We start from the raw sequence: 21,967 nt of genomic DNA, 5'->3' as shown, positions 1-21,967 counted from the left end.
ATTGCACACTTGTAGTTAGAGTAGAAAGACTTACATGTGACTATCTTGAGGCAGAGACAAATGGCTGCTTTGGAGAAAAATGGAAACTGTGTTCTACTGTAAACAGAACTGGATACTTTATCAGCTGTGAGAGGAAAATTCACTAAGCACTGCCAGAAACATTATAGATTGTTTTTATCACGTGTATGGCCAGTTATTTCTATCTTCTACTTAAAAATTAAACTCTTATACTGCTCAATACTTTGATTAAAGCCCATTGAGTTTATAAAACAGCAACTATAAATCCTCTACTTTAGTTCTCACAATAATAATATTTAACTCTTATTGGGTACTTTCTGTTTATCTGTTTTAAGTGCTTCCATGTATTAACTAAGCTTAATACACAAAGTGAAAAAGTGAGATAGCTACTGTTATTATATTCTTTAAAGGGAAAAGGATCCAGGGCTGGTAGAGACCAAGTAGCATAATCAAGGTCCAAGGACTAGTGACACATCATGAAACTAACTCGGGCATCTTAATTTAAAATTACATTCTTTAAAACATTGTACTACACTGATTCCACCTCACGAAACATAACACAAATTCTATTCTTACATCCTCCAATGGAGGATGGACTTACTAACAATAAGGTGATAGAACAGTCAGTGTGCCTCAGTTCGAGATTGAGGTTTGGGGTCATGAAACTATACAGTGGGTGAAATACCCAGAGATAAATATATACCCGATTTTGCAATCATGGGGATAGAAAAAACACATAAGAATATACTTAAAGATAATTCCTAAGTATGCACATGAGCAGAACATAATAGCAGCAGCAGCATGGAGAAAACAGGACATTGCCAGAGGAAGGTATCTTCTTTGTAGAAATGTATCTATTAGAATGCTTTGAGCTGCAAGTAACTGAATTCCCAAGTCAGTGTGGCTTAAACAATACATTTACTGCTTGTTATGGCTAGAAAAATGGAGGCTAGGTGTTCAGTGATTGTTCAGTGTCAGGGAAACTCAGGCACTATCTGCCTTTCTGCTCAGCCAAGATGATAAGTCTGTCTTCAGGCTTGTCCCTCTTTACACAACAACAGGTGCATCTTTCAATTTCACAAACTGATACATCAGTGCCTGAAGGGACATTTCCTCTTTTTGCATTTGTTTTTATCACAAAAGAAAACCCTTGCCAACCCTCTCTTCACCCCCAAGCAGATTTCTTCCTTTCTGTCAGTAGCCAAGGTTGCAAGGCAAGCCCATGCTAAGTCAATTACTGGTAGCAGGGATGGAGTGTGATGATTGCCTTTGACCAATCAACATTCACCTCCTAAGGATGCCAGTTTGACAGGATGTGAGAGGGCGAACACCCCTAGTAAACTGGAGGCTATGGGCTTGGAAGAAAGGGGGTCGGAGGCTGGTTTGGGGTTAGGCAACCAACAGTATCTGCCACAAGAAAGTAGTAATGCTAAAAACGACTGTGGCTTTACAAGTAACAGCCTTAGCCACAAACCAAAGTGCCCCTTTTACATGAATTCTGTGACATTTTCTTCTGTCTACACACAGATCTCTCAACAACACATTAAAAAGTGAACAGTATCATCTTTGAGTATTCCAGAACATTGTGTTTGATTACTCTTGAAAATGACATTTTCAGCATAGATATTAAATCAGACATGACACAATGTATTATTGAAGTGTTAATACTTAATATTGTGAATGTTTAATTATTTTATATAAAAATATGACCTGCAGTACCAAATTGGAAGCCGATAGAAACACTGAGACAAAGGATACAAACTTTTTTTTTTCCTTACCTGGAGAAAGTTTTGGAATTAAAACCTTAAAACCAAATCTAATTTTCTTTAATGTAAGCCTTTAGGTGTCTGATTTGTATATTGTGCGGAAAGGTTTATAATAGAAACATTCAAGAGTCAGTGCATTTAACTTCATTTCTTAGCATCTTAATTCCCTTCTTCCCAACTTAAATTCTCTTTGAAAATGTTTCAAGTAATGTTATTACTTTTAACTGTTTTTTATTTGATACTCAGTATAGTTTTCAATACCACATTAAAATTGCAGTATATAAATGTGTTCTTCATCCGATGTGACAAATGATAGTTCTTTTACCATATACTTTGGGGTCTTCCATCAGTTTCCAGGAAGGAAAACCAATGCATGAGAGTTATAAGTAACTATCTGAAAAGTGCAAATGTAAGTCTTTTTTTGTGCTTAAGCTGCTACAAAATTGCAAAATTACACCTTCTATGAAAGTGGTACGTGCACCAAAACTTTGCACTTTCTGTCCCCTTCTGATAGGTCATGTTTCCCTTTTGTCTCTTTTCTATATTGTGAGACGAAGGAAGGTCTCATGTTCACCAGGGGCTTAGATTTGAATTTTTTGATCTGATAAAGTGTAATTGGGTGGTGTGGAAAGAGACAGGTGGCAACTTGGGATGATTTGGGAATTACTATCAGAATGTTTTACTTTATTTGACCATAGGCCATAGATGCTAGCATTTAGAGAAAAAAAATTGAGTTCATGGCTCACTACAGAAGGGAAGCAAAGGTAAGTAAATTAAATAAATGCTTAATAAAAACATACCTGTAGAAGAGCACCACATTAATTAGGGTGAGCCTTTGTGAATTTAAAATTGGTAATTTTCTTACTTCCAATTATAGCGTGAACAACAGCGAAACTGACTCAGTTCATTATCAATTCTAGGTTTGGATTTTGAATTCCTGTCAAGGTAGCGCTGATAAATTAACTGAGGCTACCCTTCATATCAACTCCATAAATGATTACATCATTAGAAAAAAAAAAAAAAGTTCTGTGGTCACCTTAGGACCCGAATGCAACGCGTTTTATGCATCAAGTGGAGCTCTCAACTGTCAGGTAATCCTGAGTCACAGATCACCCACCATTCTATGAAACCTCTTCCCCATTTGGTCCTCCTCATCAAGGTTTTAACGGAGCCAAAAAGAACAATTTCCCAATTCTAGACAATGGGTCTTGACAATGGAAGTAATGCCCTGGTGAAAATAAAAGGAAAAGACTTCTGCTCCCCTGCTTACCTTCTCCACAGTCCCCTCTTCCCGCCCCAGTTCTCCTGCTAAGTCTCCAAAACCGAACGTGTTAACCCCACCTCCACCCTCTCCGCAGGCCCTCTGGGGCAGCTCCTTTCCTGTAAGGGTTGTTAGAGCCATTTTAGCATCGAGTCAGGAAGGAACTAGGAGAAGGATCTCTGAAAGCAGGGGAGCTGTGAGGGGCGGGAGGGCTTGGGGACCTCCTTGCATACGCCTCCCACAGGGTCCAGGCCTTCCACGCCCGGGTCCCTGAAGCCCAAAGCACACGCACAAAGGCTAAGTGTCCCGGCTTCGCTGGGCCGGGGGGTGAGGGGCGTGGGGAGAAGCAGGGCGGCCTCTCGTCGCTCCCGCCGCGGGCCCCCGTCCAGGGCCGGGCAGAGGTGGGGTGGGCGAGGAGGGGGAGCTCACGTCACGTGCGCGCGCGCTGGGACCGCAATAAATGCCCGGGAGCTCGAGGAAGCGGCGGAAGCGCTCGGCGCCTGGCTCTGCGCGGGGCGGCTGCACCGAGCGGGGGAGCGAGGTCGCCTCCAGCCTTCTCCGCCCAGCCCTGCCCGGGTCCCCGCCCCTCGCGCCGACTGATAAGGCTCCGAGAAGCTCGGGCGCCCACCCTGGCGAGCTAACCGGGCAGCCGCCGTTCCGCCCCAGCCTCAGGCTCTTAACTTTGGAGCACTTTTTGCCTGCTCCTTCTTCCAGGTCCAGGGAGGAGCCGCGGAGGCCGGGGCCCACGTCGCCCTGCAGTCAGCGCCGTCGTCGCCCGAGGACGCGCCGTGCCCGGGTCCTGCCCGAACCGGGCTGTCTATGTGCAGTCGTGCGTGCGGGCTGCGGGAAGCCGGCCGTCTCGCTCGGCTCAGCTCTCGTAGGGAACCTCACGCTGGAGAGGTAAGGGCATTTCTGAAACCGCAGCGCGGAGTCGTCAGGCTCCCGCCTTCTCCTATCTACTTTTGGCTTCTTAAACTCTACTTAAAAAAAAAAAAAAAAAAAAATACGGGGAGGGGGAAGGGTAAGCTGTGACAAAGTGAGAGAGTGGCATGGACATAACATACACTACCAAACGTAAAATAGATAGCTAGTGGGAAGCAGCCGCATAGCACAGGGAGATCAGCTTGGTGTTTTGTGACCACCTAGTGGGGTGGGATAGCGAGGGTGGGAGGGAGGGAGACGCAAGAGGGAAGAGATATGGGAACATATGTATATGTAAAACTGATTCACTTTGTTATAAAGCAGAAACTAGCACACCACTGTAAAGCAATTATACTCCAAGAAAGATGTTAAAAAAAAAATCAACGTGCAGAGAATGGTCGGCGCGGAGGGTGGGTGGGCTGCTCGGAAAGCAGCCGCGATGCAGATTTGTGGGAGCTCCTTCTTCTGAGTTTGTTTCACCTCCTCCCGTCGCGCCCTTTCATTTGGGTTAAGTGAACAGTGGGCGCCTGCGGCGGGTGGGAGGAGAGGCTCTGAAACTGCCCGCGTACTGTTGGCTTTATCGGGTGCGGGCCACAGGTTAGGCACACACTTTCTAGGAAATAATGATTTTCTTCTTGACCTGTGACTGTAGAAGAAGAGACTTCCCGCAGCGACCGTAACTATTCACTCGCATTAATTCGGGGGTCCCTCTAGAAGTACCCATGGATATATGTGTGAATAACAGTTTGTACTTCTTTACAACATTCACCCTCAGTTTCATAATTTCGTTGACATTCTGAACCAGAGATGGGACACTGAGATAAAATAATACCTTAAAACAGAGAGAGAAACGTGAACCTCTGGATTGATTGATAAAACATTCTAGGGACAACATACCCTTTGCAGGCTGTATGTAATATCTAGCCATTTAAAGCTTTGTAATTCAGAAATTATTTTCGAGCTTTGGCTCCTTTCGGTTACTTTTGCCATTTATTTTTGGCATCATGCACATTATCTTGGAAAATATTGCTGTCTATTTTGTGGAAACAATTGTGAAAAGTCCTCTGGAGGAGAAATGGATGGGAGAAAATTTATTTCAAAAAGTGCATGTCCATTTGCTGGCATTTATATAAACAAATCAAACTGGCTCAATCCCTTTGTAACTGTTGGATTATGTTTGTTATTAGAAAATTAATATCTGCCGGGATTTTCACCCTAATTACACTGTATGTCCTTATAGCCAGACGGAGTGGAAGAACCTTTCTTGGAGCTTTTCCCGGGGACATCCTGAGATCATTCATTATGAAGTGTACTGCGCGGGAGTGGCTCAGAGTAACCACAGTGCTATTCATGGCCAGAGCAATTCCAGCCATGGTGGTTCCTAATGCCACTTTATTGGACAAACTTTTGGAAAAGTACATGGATGAAGATGGTGAGTGGTGGATGGCAAAGCAAAGAGGGAAAAGGGCCATCACTGACAATGACATGCAGAGTATCCTGGACCTTCATAATAAGTTACGAAGTCAGGTGTATCCAGCAGCCTCTAATATGGAGTATATGGTAAGAAAAATTTTCAAATGGTATGTACATAGAAATGTTTAATAATGCTTTTAGCTTCCATGGTTAAATTCCATCATGCTAGTATTTAATCTTTCACTATTTGTCCTCTATAAAATTTCAAAAAAAAAAAAAAATTTTCTTCAAGAGTATCTTCTTCCGCATACTCTTTTATTAGTGTTCCTTTCATTCTAAGAGCTCTTTGAATTTCAGAGTAGAATTAAATACCTTTAGGTCTAATGTTCCTACTAAGTACTTTAAATTCTACTCTTAGGAGAAAGATTCCTATCCTGAAAGTGCTGGTGGTTGGTGTATTTGCTTTTAAGTGACTTAGAATAATTGTTTCCTAATTCCTAACCGATGGAATCTTCTTATGAATGGTGGATCTGAAAAAAATCAAGGATCAATAATTTGAAGATGCTTTCCAGATGGCTGATATACATATATGGATAGATAGGTAGATAGATATAGATATATGTCATTTCTTTTTTTTTCTAGAAAAGAGTATTTTTATTAACGTCTAATGCCCCCATATTACCTTTTTTCCCTACATTTTTTTTGAATTTTATTTTATTATTTTTTTATACAGCAGGTTGTTATTAATTATCCATTTTATACATATTAGTGTATATATATCAATCCCAATCTCCCGGTTCATCACACCACCACCACACCACCCCCCGATTTCCCCCCTTTGGTGTCCATACGTTTGTTCTCTACATCTGTGTCTCTATTTCTGCCTTGCAAACTATATCATTTCTAATGGGCCGTTGTTTCTTAGAAGTATGTAAATGACATATTGTAAAGTGTACATTTCTGTGGTTGCTTTATGTTAAGGAATACTTTGGCAATGGCTTTTTTTTTTTCTTCTGGATTTGTTTGTGAAGTTTGACGTGTGAAAATAAACCTGGGTGAAGGATTAAATAAAAATATGTGACTTATCCTTAATAACCTTATATTCACTCTGAGAGTAAATTAGCAAGTTGGGGAAACAAAATTACTTTTTAAAGACTATTAGTTATTACTCTTGTAAGACTATAACTCATTAATATTAGCGTACTTCATACCCTGAATACTTAGAAAAATTTTCAAAAATCTATACTACTTGCATGAATTAGGAATGCACTAGCAAAGGCTGATAATAATCATTGGTGACAGCAAACTTAAGGAACAGTGGTGCTAACATTTCTCCTTTGGACACATTGCAGGGTGCAGTTAATTTTAATACATTCTGGTTTTTACTCTTTTTTTTGCACTTACATTAGTTTTGATAGGTATTCTCTATTTAGGTAACTTCCATGAAACGTGGAAATTCTAAGGTAACATTACACATTACAAAATATTTCATTATATTATTTTAACTTTTTCTAGAAAAATATTTTACCCTAAAGAAAGTAGGTAGCACTCAAGAGAACTCATCAGAGATTAAGAAGCAGGGCCCAAACATCAGGCCATCAGGGTTTAAATTCTGGCACTGATACTAGCTAGGTGACTGTGGGCAGCTTATAAATTTCCCTCCACTTCAGTTTCTTCATGTCTAACACATGCGCTCACCTCAGAGGGTTGTTGTGAGGATTATGCGAGGAATGAGATGACCTGTGTAAAGTTTAGCTCATTATCAGGCGTATTGCAATTACAAGGTCCCAGTAAATGTTACTAAGACATATAACCAATTTTATGTCTCCTTATACTGTTTAAATAGAATATCTGGGGAAATTGTTCGCTCTTTTCAAAATTCTGTGCACAATGTGACATCTGTAATGTCTCACATTTCTGATTTTTGTGTATTTTAAAGTGTTTGTTCAGAGTACAAAATTCTATGACTTCTTCATCTGTGAGCTTTCAAACAGAAAGAGCCAATTATGGAGCTTTTCCAAGTAGGCCACTGTATGCTTATTCCATGTGGATAGGTATTCAGTTGCTTTTTATTTAAAATAAGGAAGAACTTGAGAGTTTAAACCCACAAAAAGAAATCTGAGAATATTTGTGTGTGTTTTAAGTAATATGGGAATAATGAAAGAACATTCTGTGATTTGTTTTCATGTCTGACTTCCAAAGAAAATAACTGCCTATTGTATGATGTCTGGTCTAGGATGTTTATATGAGTTTCTTTTTGGTTTCACTGGCTTCATTCTGTCCTTGAAATGTAGATTCAGAAACCAGCCAGGGTTTATGTTGTGTTGCCCTTAGATACTGTTAGTACTGGAACTATGTCCTAGCCAATAACTGGGCTGCCGAGGAGTTTATTTCCCAGTGTTAGTACTGGAACACATTTTCTAGAAAACATATTTACGGGAAAGTCTAAATGAACAATACTATTTTATTTAAAATACTGTTGGTTTATATCTTACATATTAATAATGGAAGTACAGATGTCGATCAACCCGTGAAAACAAAATTTGTTCAAATAGTTGTTTAAAGTGTATTTATTTTGATAAAACAAAATTAAAAACTAACTAAAGAGCCACTTCCTATGAAATCTGCAATGGCCTATGATAAGTGCCACCACTTTTGGCCACTTACACTCTATGTGTCGTATTACGTTAAAAATTTGCATAGCCAGTTACCTTATTTACATTTGGTGCTTATTTTAGTCTACTCTTTGTGCTTGAACTCCGGCAGCCAAGTCACATCCACGTTTATTAACATCACAACGCTACCCATACTCTAATGCTCATTTAATTAATAGGGTTAAAAATGGCTTCTGCAAGGCCACCTCTTCCCTTGAAGAGCTTATAGGCTGATTGAGAAGAAAGAATAGACATATTTGAAAATTTTCAAGTGAGCAAGGACACAGAGTTCTTTGTTCACGTGTATGAATAATGCCAAGGGAGCACAGAATAATGGAGAATAATTTAGGAATATTCCTAAGCGAGAGAGTTAATCAATGGGGAAGCTGAGGTTTATGTTGTTCCTGGAAGGTGATCAGGACCGCAAATTGTGGCCAAGAGTGGAGGCCATTTCTCAGTTAGAAGAAGAGGAACCAACGCACATGGAGTAAGTGGCAGGCTGGTTGTAGGAAACTAGAAGCAGAATCGGTTGATGAAAGCAAAGCCCTGTGGCAGAATCAGGAAAGGGAGAAACGAGTTGTTAATTATAGAAACCAGTGAACTTAAGGAGAGAGATTGCCAGCATTTAACTTAGGATACATTGAAAAACTGGGGCTTTTAGGTCATCAAATGAAGCTATTACTGAAGAGGCAATGGATTTTTGAGGAAAAAAACACTGGCGCTGGATCTAGGTTCTCGTGTTGTCTCTGCTGCTTACTGGTATGTGAAGTCTGGCGGTCAGCAATCATTCTGGGCATTGCTTTTCTCATCGGTAAAGTCGAGGTTAGGAATATGAAACCCACAGGCTGCAATGAGGTAAGAGATTTCATCCTGTTGAGCATACTCTTAGTTTTCTTCAAGCCTTTCCTTTCCATGGGTTTTGACCCCATCACTTGGTTCTTTTATTTTTCTGGTTATTTCTTCAGCATATTCTTGTTTCCTGTTCATCTCTTAAAACTTTACGTTTGGCCCCAACGGTTTTACTTTCGGCCTTCTCCCTTCCTACAGGACTTTATCTACTCCTTTGACTTTAAATACCGTCCGTGTATTGATGGCCTGTAGTCGACACTCCATCCAGAAGTCGTCTTTGAGCATTGTTTTCCTATTTCCTACTGCCCACTGGGTCCTCTCCATGTCATTTGACTCCCCAGTTACTTCAAGTTTAAGATTTCTAAAAAGCAACTGAGCTGCTTTTGTTCCGTCCTTGCCCACGGTCCTACTTTTCTCCCTGGACGCCATGGACATCGGCTTAGTCCACTCTAAACAGAAGACAAACAAACAAAAAGCAGAAAATTGGGCACATCCTCAGCTCCTGCCTTGCTCTCATTCCCCCTACCCACTTCCACGTAAAATTCACGCACAAACATAAATAAACAGTTACTTGCCAGATTCTCTAGATTGTCTCAAATGTCTTTTTTTTTTTTTTAAATTCTCCACTCTTTGATTCTTTTATTTTTTTATTTATTTTTATTTTTGGCTGTGTTGGGTCCTCGTTTCTGCGCGAGGGCTTTCTCTAGTTGCGGCGAGCTGGGGCCACTCTTCATCGCGGTGCGCGGGCCTCTCACTATCGTGGCCTCTCTTGTTGCGGAGCACAGGCTCCAGACGCGCAGGCTCAGTAGTTGTGGCTCATGGGCCTAGTCGCTCTGCGGCATGTGGGATCTTCCCAGACCAGGGCTCGAACCCGTGTCCCCTACATTGGCAGTCAGATTCTCAACCACTGCGCCACCAGGGAAGCCCAGAAATGTCTTGTGAATCCATGTCTTCTGTTTCATCCTAACGGATGCTCGTGGTCTCCCCCTCCTCCCCCGTCCCTGCGATGAGTACCGCAGCTTCCCCTGCAACGGACTGTACCGTCTAGTTCTACTTTATTTCTACTTTAGTCCGCCTTCCTCCCTGTTACTCAGTCTGTCTTTTCCCTCAGACAAATCTCTGGTGGTCACTCAGCTGCCCAAAGCTTCTGTGAACTTCTGGCTGCTCGCAAGCTAAAGCCCACCTTGAATAACTTACAAAAGGTCTAGCCCAATAGGCCCCATAGCCTCAACTCCCTTGCGTATCTTTGAATCTGTGTTCACACTTAAAATATACACTGTTCTTAGAGATGATTGTGTTCCTCATGCCTCTGTGCCTCTTTGCTAGTTCAGTTTCCTCTGTGCCCGGAATGCCTGTGCGTCCTGTCTCCTCCGGACAAACTCAAGACTGTGCTCAGACTCTGTCTTTCTGTAAAGCTTCCTCTGATGTGCTCATTCCCCTGCCCCACTCCTTCTGTGCTCCTAAAGGATTTTATTCAAGCCTATTTATAGTATTGAAATTTTGTTGCAATTCGATATATGCATGTCCATTTTCCTTTCCAAGACTGAATTCCTAGAAGGGTAAGGATGTACCCTACTTATATTTATAACCCTGTGCCTGATGCAAAGAAGTACTCAGTACATATTTGTTGACTGAACATTGCTGAGTGATAGTAAATATGTGTTGAATGAAGGGAGGGATGGAAGAATAGGTAAGATTATGTATGAGATAAATATGAAAGACAGGTAAGAAAGGGGAATTAAAATAATAAAAGTTCTGGAAGGTAGGATATCACCAACACCAGAGATAGTGACATGGAAACTGGAAATACCAGAGATGAAGGAATAAATAATTCAGGATTTTTTTTTCTATTTTTAAAAATATTCATGCTATACTAAAAATCGTCCTGTAATATAGAGCTGCTGAGATAATACTCAAGTGCTCTGGAATTTAAATAATAAATTAATTTAAATTAATTTAAATAATAAATTAATAATAATTTAATTAAATAATTAAATTAATGAGTATTTACCCTTTCTAACAAATTTTTAATAGAGCCTCTAAAACTTATTGATTGGCTAAAATCCAAAATAACTCACTGTGATAGAAAGCGTACCTAAGTCTAGAATGTATTTTAGCAACATAAGGACACGTTACCTAAAAATGGCACGTGTCATTATATCATGCTAATTATATAAACCATTTTCCACTTTTATAACTATTTCCATGTCTTTTAGAGAACTGTTTTTTTTTTAATTTAATTTTATTTATTTTTTATACAGCAGGCTCTTATTAGTCATCTATTTTATACATATTAGTGTATATATGTCAATCCCAATCTCCCAGTTCATCCCACCACCACCATCCCCCCGTTGACAGATACTCTGCTGGGAGGGTTGATGGCTGTGCCTGCTTGCTCTCACTTCACATATGGTGAGACTAGGGGCAGAAACTTTGCACAGCATTTTTCCAAATGTAGAACAAAATATATCTGGATATTTATCCTTTTGCTGGGCAACCAGAGGCTCCAAGCCAAATAGCCAGTGGTACTTGCAGTCTATGGTATATATTGATGCAAACAATGACTTAGTTCCAGTTGTCACATATATTCTTTATATGGTCATGCTTAACACTGGAAATCAAGATATTTTTCTTCTGTGCTTCTGTGCAGCAGATAATTCCAGAAACTGGACAGGGGATAACCTTGTTTGCTGAACAGGGTGATGCTAGTCTGAGTTCTGTCCTATTTCTGACTATCTGTAGCATGAATCCAAGCCTGAAAAAGTGATTTTTAGCTTGTGAGTTGCTCTCACAAAACAACTCTCATAACTTCACATTTTCTGACATTATTTGCCACCAATGACATATATCCAGAATAAATGCAAAGAATGAAATGACGCATCGTAACTTATTTACCCAAAGCTCAGTGTCTACACATTTCTTATCTTGCTAAAAGTGGCAGGAATTCACTATCAGTAAGGTTTTATTGCAACTCTTGATTCCTAAAACAATGATTTTTCTCTCTGTATATTGGCACTTGCCTGGTAGTTTTCAAAAGTTAAATATTTGCATCTCTTAATGATGTACAGTATAATCCATATGCACTTAAAGGTACATGAAATATCTTTCTTGCCTCAAAGAATGTTACTCTTATTTAAAGCTTTTAAAGTTTATTCTATATTTAAAATAACATTTAATTTTCTTAAAGTGTTTTTATTTTACTTCACTAATGTTGTTTACTTCACTAATGTTGTTTAGATCCAATAAAGCTATGTTTTGTTTTAGTTTATTCGTCTACTGAATTTAAAAGTTTTCAAAACCTTAATTTGATACATAGTTGTGTGTTTTTCTTTTTGTTTGTTTGTTTAAAGACATTGACACTTTAAATTAATGTAGTTTCCTTTTTGGAAGTTCCACTGTAGATGGCAGTACCTATAGGAAGAGAGTGACATTGTAGCTCAGTTCTACTGAATTTAGTAGTGACATTGTAGCTCAGTTCTACTGAATTTAGTAGTGACATTGTAGCTCAGTTCTACTACCCTGGAGTTCTGGGAGATTAAGATTCCTCATTAAATGTAAGCAGCAAATCTAGGATCTTAGAAAGGCAAGAGACAACAAGCAGTTTCATTAGGAGAGTGGAACACCCAGAGCCAGAAAAGTGTCACAAAATTTTGAAATTGTTATTGTTGTTTATTCCTTCATTCAACAGGTATTAGGAATTTATCAAATGCCAGGCACTGTCTAGGACCCAGCAGTAAACATAACAAACATTCTTCCTTTCCTGGAATAGGTGTAAAGATCCTCATATCCCAACTCAGCAAAGGGGCCCATGTGGTTGACACAGAGTGAGTGTGGAAGTAATGCAGATAATGAGGTCAGAGCTTTATTTGAGGAGAACAGATACACGTCATTGTAGTCATTTTAAAGACTCACTCTGAGTCTGAGTGACAAGCCATTTGAGCCATTTGAACAGAGGAATATCATGATCTTACTTATACTTAGAATCGATTTGGTTTGTTGAGAACAGACTTTAAAGTGGTGGGAGGTGGGGCAATGGTGTGAGCAGGGATTCAAGGCTATTGCAATAATCATTCCAGCAATTGATGGTGGCTAGGAGTGGGATGGTAGCCTTGAAAGTGAAGAGAACTGGCATGGTGTGAATCCACAGTGAAACTCCTTTGTAGTCACGACATCAATATTGATAAATTCAAGGAAGCCTTGTTGCAAGACTAGTGCAATTGACTTGGCCAACCAGGTAGCCAATAGGCTGGGAGTTACTGCATCTGGTGCAAGGTCTAAATCCACCCAAGCCCTGGCTGTGGTTTTTGAAAACCGGTGGCAGTTTCCATTCTGGTTTAAATATCGATGGGGAACTTTCAACTTGTATTGACTTCAGAGTGGTTACAGAGATTCTAGAAATCAGCAGGTTACTGATACCCATTTTGCCAACCGGATTCCAAGAGATCAGAGGAGGTGGAAGCAAACTCCGCCTCCTTGCTTCCCAGGATAAAGGCGCTTGCTGTTTCTCCATGTGGTCTGCCCTCACCTCCAGTCTATTCTCCCACTCCCCCTAAAAACAAGAGAAGGTGAGAACTTTAGCAGAACAGGACAGTGGCCCAGTTCCTGTTCAGTAAGTATTAGTTGCACCATCATGGAGTATGTTGTTGGGATTTTATTCCATCTTGGAGGTAACACAGACAGATTTTGGATGTGGGGTGTGGCTGTACAGATTTTGCCTGAGGAACTGGAAGTATTGGAGTTACCATTTTTTAAGATAGGGAAGAATGTGGATAGACCAGCTTTTGGTAGAGAAAGCTGGAGCTCAATTTTGGATAGACTAAATTTAAGATTTCCCTTAAATATCCAAGTGAATTTGTCTTGTATGCAATTAGATACATGTAGTCTAATCTGGACCATACAGTTAGGATTCATCAGAATTTAGATGGTATTTAAAGCCAGTAGAAGAGAGGAGATCATCAAGGGAATGAGTACAGAAGAAAGAAATGTTCAAAAAGTGAGCCCTCGACATACTTTACAGTGTAGAGGTAGGGAAGCGGGGGAGGACCAGCAAAGGGAATTGAGGACTAGGAAGAAAACCAGGGAAGCAAGATGTCCTGAAAGCCAAATGAAGAAAGGCAGAAAGGATTATCAACTCTGTTAAATGTTGCTTATAAAGATCAAGTAAAATTAGGACCCTTGAATTTTGAGATATGGAGGCCACACTGGAGGTCTGATAAAACAGTTTGGGTGGCATCATAGTGGTCCTAGGGTGGTTCAAGGAAGAATGGATGGGAGAAATGAGCAAGCTTGTTCACCCATTCATTCATCAAACATGAACCATCTCCTATGGGCCAGGTGGGATCTGCAGCCTTAACTCTCTTCTAACCAAAAGTTTTAACTTAGTTTTAGAAGAGGTGGTTTAGTTAGGGAACGTATCCCAAACTTATAATTATGGTCAGTAGGAAAATGCAGTTTCTTTGCTTAATTGTTTTTGTAGTTACCTTTACCAAATGCCTTCATTAAAAGCAAACGTGGTCATTTATAATCATTTATAATCACTATTAAGAGTGACATTTAGTTCAAGAACATTCTTTGCTATTGTTCAGCTTTGTTCTTTCACATACTTCTTTTAGGAATTTATACAACCACGTAATTGTACATGATTTAGAATTTAAATTCTCGTATTTTTGATGATTTTTACTAATTGAATTAAAGTTTATGAAACTAGCATAATCTATGCTAGTTTTATATGTTATTATGTATTTTATATATACATATATATATATATAACATAAAACATTTAGTTCATTGGCAGAAAATGTGAAAATTCAAGTGGTAATGACTTGTCTGGTGAAGGTATTACAGTAAGTATCCTTAATAACCCTTTCCTTATTTTTCTAAGTATTTGTTGTCTTCATCATTTCAAGAAGTTACAGAAAGGCATTTATAATTGATTAAAACAATTTGTTATTCTCATTGATAAATTTGTGATTAAAAAAACATTTAATTCAACAACTACTGATTGAGCATTTTTGTGCCAGGCACTGTTTTTTGAGGCTGAAGCATACATTAGTGTATAAAAGGTTCAACAAGCTAATGAAAATAAAGTGAGATGATAGAGAATGATAAAGGTGGAGCTAACATGTTAAACAGTTGCAGAAGACCTCTCTGAGTTAGTGGCTTTTGAGCTGAGAGCTGAATTACAAGAAGGAGTCAGCTAAACAAAGCTACAGAGATCTAGGCAGAAGGAATACTGGGCAAAAGGTCTTTAAGTCAGGAATGAGGTAGGAGTCTTCAGGGACCACAAAGAAGGCTAGGGTGGCTGAATTTTATTTAGTAGAGAGGAAAGTGTTAGAAAATGAAGTAGACATATAAGCAGGGGCCAGAATTCCTTTTGGGTCATTGGTGAAGAGAAATTTGGATTTTATTTCGAGTGAAACGGAAAGTCATTGGAAAATTCTTGGCAAGGGATTGACCCGGTCATATTTCTGGTTTCATAAAATTACTCTATATTATGGAGAGTGAGCTGCAGGAGGGTCACAGCTGAAAGCAGAGAGATAGTTAGGAAGCCACTGGTATCTTCTGAGTGAGAGATGATAGTGACTGAGACCAGGGTGATAGTGGTAAAGATGGAGAGAAGTGGGTAGTTTCAGGGTATGTTTAGATGGTATTGCTGATGGTGTTTTGATAGCTTTAATGTGAAGGGTGAAGGATAAGGAGGAATGGTCTTAGATTTTTACTCAAGCACGTTGGTGAATAGTTGAAGCATTCGTTGAGACAGGAGGAGAAACAGAAAGGAGAAGGTGGCGATGAAATCAGGCGTTTCTTTTTGGCCAAGCTTATTTTGAGATGCCATGTCATCCTCAGTTGAGTTTAATGGTCAATAGAGAGGTGGGACTTGAGATAAAAATGTGGAAATCATGTAGATGCTATTAGGGACCATCTTAACTGACTGAACAAAACCATCCGAGGAGAAGATGTTTATGGACGGAAGTTGAATGCCTTGAATTGAGCCCTGGCCCAGCAACATATGGAGGTTGAGCAGGAAGGAGAAGCTAACAAAGGAAGCTGAGAACAAGCGGTCAGTGAGGTTGGGGGAAAAGACAGGCTACATTGCTGTCCCAGAAGCCAGGAGAAGAGAGTTCAACAGCTTCCATACTGCTGAGGAGTGGAGTAAGAGGAAGAAAAGCCAGCAATGGTTTTGTGGACATGGAGGCTGTCGGTGACTTTGATAAGAGTCATTTCAGGGGTGGAGTATGACCCAAAGTCTTACTGAAGTGGGAAGAAGAGAACGAAAGGTGGGGAAATTGAGAAGGAACTAAGTAACTCCTCAAGATACCGTTGCTGTGAAGATCTGAGAAATGGAACTAACTAGCGCTACACGGTTATATGGCAACGCTCTTGGTTTTGTTCTTTAAAGAGCATGCTTGTAAGTTGATGGAAATGCACAAGTTGAGAAAGCACTTGATATGGAAGGGAGAAAATATAACTCCAAAGTCAGTTCATTTATTTTGACAGGAAAGGCTGAGGTTGTAGGTACACAAGCAGGTCGTTTGGTGTATTTAATGGAAAAAGAATTTTCAGATTGAGAAGGCAGGAATGGAGGGGTGTGAGGATAGGATATTATGAAATGGTAATTTTGGAGTTACTATCTAAAGATCTCTGTGGAGTCAAATGTATGAGATGTTTTGAAGTACTTTAAGTTCATTTGGTTCACCATGCTTCAAGTTACAAAATCTAATAGATAGGGAAGAGGTTTACTAGAGTATGTGTTACTAGAGTATGTAGTAGTAAAGTATTTCCAAAAAGCAGGAAGATTTAAAGTAATGATTTCTCTGGTTTGCCATAGGTCACCCCACTCTTTCCAGCCACATCATGTAGTGTCACTTGCTTGACCTCTGAAGACATTTCACTAGGCAGCTCCTGGAGATGTGAAAGAGATTAAAGGCATGTTAGCCCGGGTGGAGGGAGAGCGGTTGATTTTTTTAAGTATTCAGATATTACGTAATACAGATCAAGTACAGATACAGATATAGACCAAATAATGTGTTTGAGGTTCAAATTGCAGAGTGAGGTTAAATACACATAGTTGTATGGGAACTCTAAAAATTAAACTATGGGAATGACCCAAATATGTGACTTGGATTAGTGGGTTATTAAACTCACCAAATGTAAGAACCTGGAACTATGATCCAGTGAAGCTTACTTTTTTTTTTTTCTTTTAACTAGTTAACAGAATCAATGAGGTGCAATTAAGTCAACTGCTTAGATATAACTTATTGGGAAAAAGGCAACAGATTTTCTCTATTAGAAGCTCATTAACCTAAAGGCAATATGTGAATATGGATACAATCTATTTAATAGTCTATACATGCTTTATATTTTGTTTTTAATCAAAAATTTGAAGTCAAACATCAGGAAATTGAGTAGCGTGTGTTTTTCATGGGAAAGCAGCTAGGTATGATTTGGGGAATAGAAATAAGAGGTGCTTTAGTCTAGTGCCACTCAAACTTTACTGTGCATATGAATTCCGTGGAACCTTGTTAACATACAGATTTTGATTCAGTAGGTCTGGGTGGGCCCCAATATTCTGCATTCCTAACAAGCTCCCAGGTGATGAGGCAGCCGCTGTCTGGGAATGGAACTTTGAGTAGAAAGCTTTAGGCTCTCTGCGAGGTCTAAATTAAGACATTAAAAGTTGACTCTAGGATCCAGATTCTTTCTTTTTCATCTCAACTCTCACATTCACCTTCTCCTTTTTATAAGGTAGCAACTCTAACTATTAGTGCAGGAACATAGAAACTCCTTTTCACTCCCTTTCATGAAGTGCTTAGAAACCAAAAAGATAAAGAAGCTTGAACAGTAAGAGTCCCCAAGACTCAATGTTTAAATCTGCTTGGAGGAGGGGTAGAAAATGAAATGTCAAATTTAGTTGATGGCACAGTTCTTCAGGATGGCGGAAAGTGAAGTGCAGTCAGTGACAGGATAGACTCTAAAGGCCGTATGAGTGAGAAGGAAGTAGAATTCCAAAGTGAGCAAGAACGGGGGTGGCAGTGTGGGGCTGGGAAGGGTCAGCTAGATCAGATAATGAGCTATTAGATAAGACCCAAGAATGAGCATGGCAGTTACTCTTTATAACTCTCCCCTTTGTGTTATTGTTGCAACTCAAACAGTACAAGTAACCATCTAAACAGGGGAATAAAATATAAAACTATATCTTATGTTTGCTCAAGACATGGCAAATCCAAATCTGAAATACTGAAAGATTGACTGATATGCTCAAAAGAAGCTACAGTGAGATCAGATATTGTCCAGAGGCAGGAAACCAAAGAGATAAAAAAAGCGGGGGGTGGGGGGGTGAGGGGAGGCTTTTGAATGAAGATGGAATAAGAGCATCAGAACTCCTGTCTAGAAAGAAAGGGCTGAGAGAAGAGCGTTGTTAACTGAATTCCGTGAACATAGTGAATACATCTAAACAAATAAAAAGCAGTGCTATTTCACAGGAACATCTATACCGTTATTCCATATACCTTGGATTTTTTTATGCTGTAGGGATCTTGCCAAGCCCTGTTGCTTTTGCAGATGTTAGAATGACTTATGTGCATCTCGTTTTCTCTCTAGTGAATTTCTCCTCTTCCTTCAAGACTCACCTCTAAAGACTAATCTGCTTTTGTCTAAACCCTCCTGTACGGAGTTAGGTGCACTTCACCCCAGTTCCCTGGCTTCCACAGCGTTTCCTACCTGCCTTTGCCTCTGTTATTTACATCCTTGTCTCTTTCTTTAGCCTTACTTTTCTTTGTGGGAAGGAACAGTGCTTTCGTAATTTTTGCATTTCCCCAGCTGAGAGGCTGACACATGCTCTAAGCTCAGTTTATGCTAGTTGAAAGGGAAAAAATGGAATGAATGAATGAAAAAATAAAAAGATGACTGGATTTTCAACAGTGATTCTAAAATGGGCAGAATGAAAGAGGATTTGATTTGTTTTGACAAGAAAATACTATTAGAAAGTTGCAAAAGCGTTCATTTCAAAGTGTTTATGTTTTATTTTTAAGTACATTAGCTTTTTGGTTAGGGTAAAATCATTCTAATAAGTATGACAAGTGGCTAAATTAGCATTGGATTTTAGTGACTTTTCAGAGTTATATTGGGTTATGGACACCTCTGTCTCATGAAGTGGGGATGGCCAGACCCTTCAGCAAGTAGGGATAGAGTCTTCCAGGAGATACAATGATCAGAATGCCATGGCTTTTGCTGGAGAACTGTTTTCAAAATGTAAATCAGAGTGTGATAAGAAGTACAAATGAATATATTTTAAACTGTACATAAATCTGAAGGTATTTCAGAATAAAGCAGTAACCAGGAAAGTCTTCTTAGAAGAGGTACATTTTGAAATAGTGTTTGGAAGACGTTATAGTCAATGTGTGGTAGGGACCGTGGTTGAGGGCATTGGATGTTTAGAACCTTAACTGATAAGATGCTGATATGAGAATATGTGTACAGTTGATTCAAAGGAGAGGGATGGCAGTCATGATCTGTGAGAACAGATGAAAAGATGAAAATAATCTTGCTCTATCCAGTGCGACTCATGGCAGACTTGAGCAACGTAGCCCTATACGTTTTCCTTCTCTGCATACCTATGAAGAAGCATTTCATTTGACATAATTTGGTATTAGTTTGACTTTTGTAAGTTATACAGTCATTACAAAGGATTTCCAAACTTTGATTTTATTAACACTTTTTAAACTATTCCTCTGTGTGTGTGTGTGTGTGTGTGTGCACTAAACTAAACCTAAACTACACAGGTGCTTACTTGGAGGCTTCAGTGGAAATATCATCCTGGAAATTTAGTGTGAACAAAGGTCCTGACTTATAGAGTTGATTGTGAGTAGATTCAAAGCAAAGCTAGGCATAACTTACTCTAAACTTCGTTTGATAACTAACAGTGTGTTAAATTTGAATTCTAAGAAATTTACTTTTTCACTGGAAATTTAGGTGGCAGTGATTATCTTTTTTTAATCGTTCAAAATTCGGGATTTAAATTTCTTCCTTAGTCTCGTGAATATTAACAATGCGCCATAAAAAGGCTATGTGAGTCACAGCAAATGAAGCAGATTCTTAGAGGAACAGAGGAATAAGAGAACATTTATTAAGATATATTAGGTATCAGGTAATATGTTAGGCAGCTTACTAATACACAGAACTATGAGATGTTTTTATTCTCAGATATTATTTCTCATTAGGAAAACAAATGCCACAATAACAAGGATTTAACAGGAAAAAATTAATGAAGGCTCTGTATGCAGAGTTGTGGGCAGGGCTTAGGCGAGCCACAAGGATGGGGGGCACCCAGGCATGAATGATGGTACCACAGCCTGCTGAGGACCAGAGCCTGGTGGTAGGACTGTATGAAAGGACACAGGCGCCATCACTGTGAGGCAGAGTACTCAGGGGATGAGTGGGGTTGAAGAGGGGGTAATACATACTTAAATTCACCTCTCACCCTCTGACTTCCTGTCCGTGTCTTCTACTGGCCAAATTCAACTAGAACCCAGGAACCAAGAGAGCCTGAAGTAACTCAGGATGTAGAGCTGAGCCTTTTGGAACATAGAGTATGGCAGCATGTGGCTGAGAGTGACTATGTGGGAAAAAATGAAGAATATTTAACACAATATTCTTTCTCAGATTTTCAAATAAAGACTTTGGTAAACTGTATTTTTTTACATCATCTTCTTAGTCATTGTTTAGTTGTTGAAGACAAATGTATAGGCAAGTTCCTAAGGGACACCTAAACATCTGATTGAGCATGCTATGGTTACTAAACCAGCTTTGAGTTTCCTAGCAGCCAAGGAAAACAGGAGACCATATGGTTTACATAGCTCTCAATGACTGGAAGCATAATAATTTATCGTTCTTGAAGCAGGAATTATTAGTGAAAACTTAACACAGAATTCCCAATATAGGAACAATGAGCAACTTACTATAGCAGTTTCATTAAAAGTATGTAAACATATGCATTTAAATGTTTCTTATATTAGCCTTTGGTTTAAGTTGAAGTAATGATGTTAAATTTTAGGTTTCAGTTTCTATTTGTCCATAAACTTTATCTTTTACTAATTTTTCCAAAAAGAAGTTTTCATTCGTTAACCCATCTCTTTTTTCTTTTTGAAAGTTAAAAAGACATCCCCAAGTACAATAAATAAAAGCAATTAATATTTTATTTACTTGCAAAACTTGTTACTTTCATTTTGCTATTTAAATATATGAGCTAATGCATGCAGAGTGATTTATTATGAAAGTTTATCTTTCCTAGCATGCATATTTTAGGCTTGACTTTTAGATTAATCATATATCTACCTAAATTTATGAGCTATAAATAAACTAAAACATAGGTCCTCATTTTTATAAATTGGCTCAATATTTGTAGATGAAGATTTAAATAACTGATAGTTGGTACTGTACTTTCTCAAGTCTCCTTTGAGGTCTCCTTAAACATTCAGAATATAGTCTTGAAGATTAACTACTTCTCTCCTAAATGACAACAAAAATAATGAAAACATTATAGTGTTGAATTTATCATAAAGTCAATACAAAGATAGATATATATGACCTTTACAAAAATAATCCGAGTTCAACTTTTCAAGAATTACCTTTTGTTTAGCCTAGGTACATCATGAACACCCTTTCACCCGAGTTTATATCACACATGTATGTTTGATGCAGGGAATTTAGGTTCCTGTATCTGATCCAAGTTATTGCCCAGGCCAGGCCAGCTGAGGCTAGAGATAATTGATGAGTACATATTGGCAACATATTATATGCCAAGTATATTAGGTGACATTAGGAAAACACAGAAAAAGTATGAGACAGTTTTTGATTTAAAATTCTAGTTTGAGAATTAAGACCGAAAGTAGTAGAAACAGATCTAGGAGAACATACAGTAATTGGTAAATTATATGTTTAAGAAGGTTCAGAGAAGGGTGAGATAAATGGAGTATGTATGGTGGTTGGAATGACTTCCAAGAGGAGAGTGATTGTGAACAAGACTTTGGTGAAAGGATAAAGTGTAAGTAACTAAGGAGGGGAGGAAAGAAAGAACAGTCCTGTAG

General features: G+C 39.0%; 1 protein-coding gene across 1 annotated transcript in view; it reads left to right on the top strand.

Moving 5' to 3' along the window:
• Positions 1–3,660: 3,660 nt before the first annotated feature.
• The window catches only part of CRISPLD1 (cysteine rich secretory protein LCCL domain containing 1), a 44,631-nt gene continuing 26,324 nt past the window's right edge, over positions 3,661–21,967 (top strand). Inside the window, exons 1-2 of the mRNA XM_036830351.1 lie at positions 3,661–3,945; positions 5,207–5,526. Coding sequence (XP_036686246.1) covers positions 5,269–5,526 — 258 coding nt within the window. The 5' untranslated portion in view covers positions 3,661–3,945; positions 5,207–5,268. The remainder of the gene's footprint in view (positions 3,946–5,206; positions 5,527–21,967) is intronic.

This window comes from Balaenoptera musculus, chromosome 17, assembly GCF_009873245.2.
Source record: "Balaenoptera musculus isolate JJ_BM4_2016_0621 chromosome 17, mBalMus1.pri.v3, whole genome shotgun sequence".
NCBI lineage: Eukaryota > Metazoa > Chordata > Mammalia > Artiodactyla > Balaenopteridae > Balaenoptera > Balaenoptera musculus.
The sequence above is the reverse complement of the archived record's forward strand: the minus strand, read 5'-3'. Positions and strand labels throughout refer to the sequence as shown.